General features: G+C 42.3%; 1 protein-coding gene across 1 annotated transcript; it reads right to left on the bottom strand.

Annotated features, from left to right (window-relative positions):
• Positions 1 to 27: 27 nt before the first annotated feature.
• LOC104403471 (transmembrane protein 56-B-like) lies at positions 28 to 445 on the bottom strand (the record flags this gene model as incomplete). The annotated part of the gene is made up of 1 exon (XM_010011617.1): positions 28 to 445. A coding segment is annotated over one exon (316 nt), but the record flags the coding sequence as incomplete, so codon positions are not given.
• Between the last annotated feature and the right edge of the window lie 278 nt (positions 446 to 723).

The following is a 723-nucleotide window of genomic DNA, read 5'->3' as shown; positions in this document are numbered from 1 at the left end:
AAAGAGTAAGGTCAGTGCAGAGGTAATACCTTGTTTTCTGAAGAGGATCATTCCATGGCAGAAATGTGCACTGTTTCAGTGAACCCAGGTGACTTTCACAGCAGAAAGTGCGTTTTGTGTGTGTGATTTCTAGTCAGATTTGCCATTTCTGTGGGTTTTGACTTCCTCCCGTCCGATAAGACAGATGACTCTGTAGCATCCTCTTGCAATTTTGACCATCCACATCACGTTCATAACATCCAAGACAACACTCGAGACAATCCAGGCGCTCTGGGCTGCAAATCCTAACCTGTGGAAAGCCTCTGTTCCAAAGGAAGAAATGACGTGGCTGTAATAGACAGGCATGACGGCAATCCTCACCACGAAGAACACAACTGTCATCAGCAAACCATTGATGATGTTGGCCTTGGAAGATTTGGGATATCCCAGTATTTCAAAGAACCACCTGCAAGAGAAGCGTTCACAGATACGAGGCAGACTTGAAGCCATCTCATTAAAAGAGGATTTTATGTCATTTTTTAATTAGTCAGTTATTAAATGCTTCTACCCTTAATCATGCCTTAATTGCAAATTCTTCTGCTTGGCTGCATTTGTTTTTTGCCCACTTAAGCAGTGTGTGATAACCAGTATATTGCAGAACAACATATAGGAAAACCTGATTTGAACTGGAAACCAGTTGGCAACCAGAGCAATTTCAGTGCTATTGTGCAATACACGGGAATT

The sequence above is a fragment of the Nestor notabilis genome, unplaced genomic scaffold, assembly GCF_000696875.1.
Source record: "Nestor notabilis isolate BGI_N333 unplaced genomic scaffold, ASM69687v1 scaffold13893, whole genome shotgun sequence".
In the NCBI taxonomy this organism is placed as follows: domain Eukaryota; kingdom Metazoa; phylum Chordata; class Aves; order Psittaciformes; family Psittacidae; genus Nestor; species Nestor notabilis.
The sequence above is the reverse complement of the archived record's forward strand: the minus strand, read 5'-3'. Positions and strand labels throughout refer to the sequence as shown.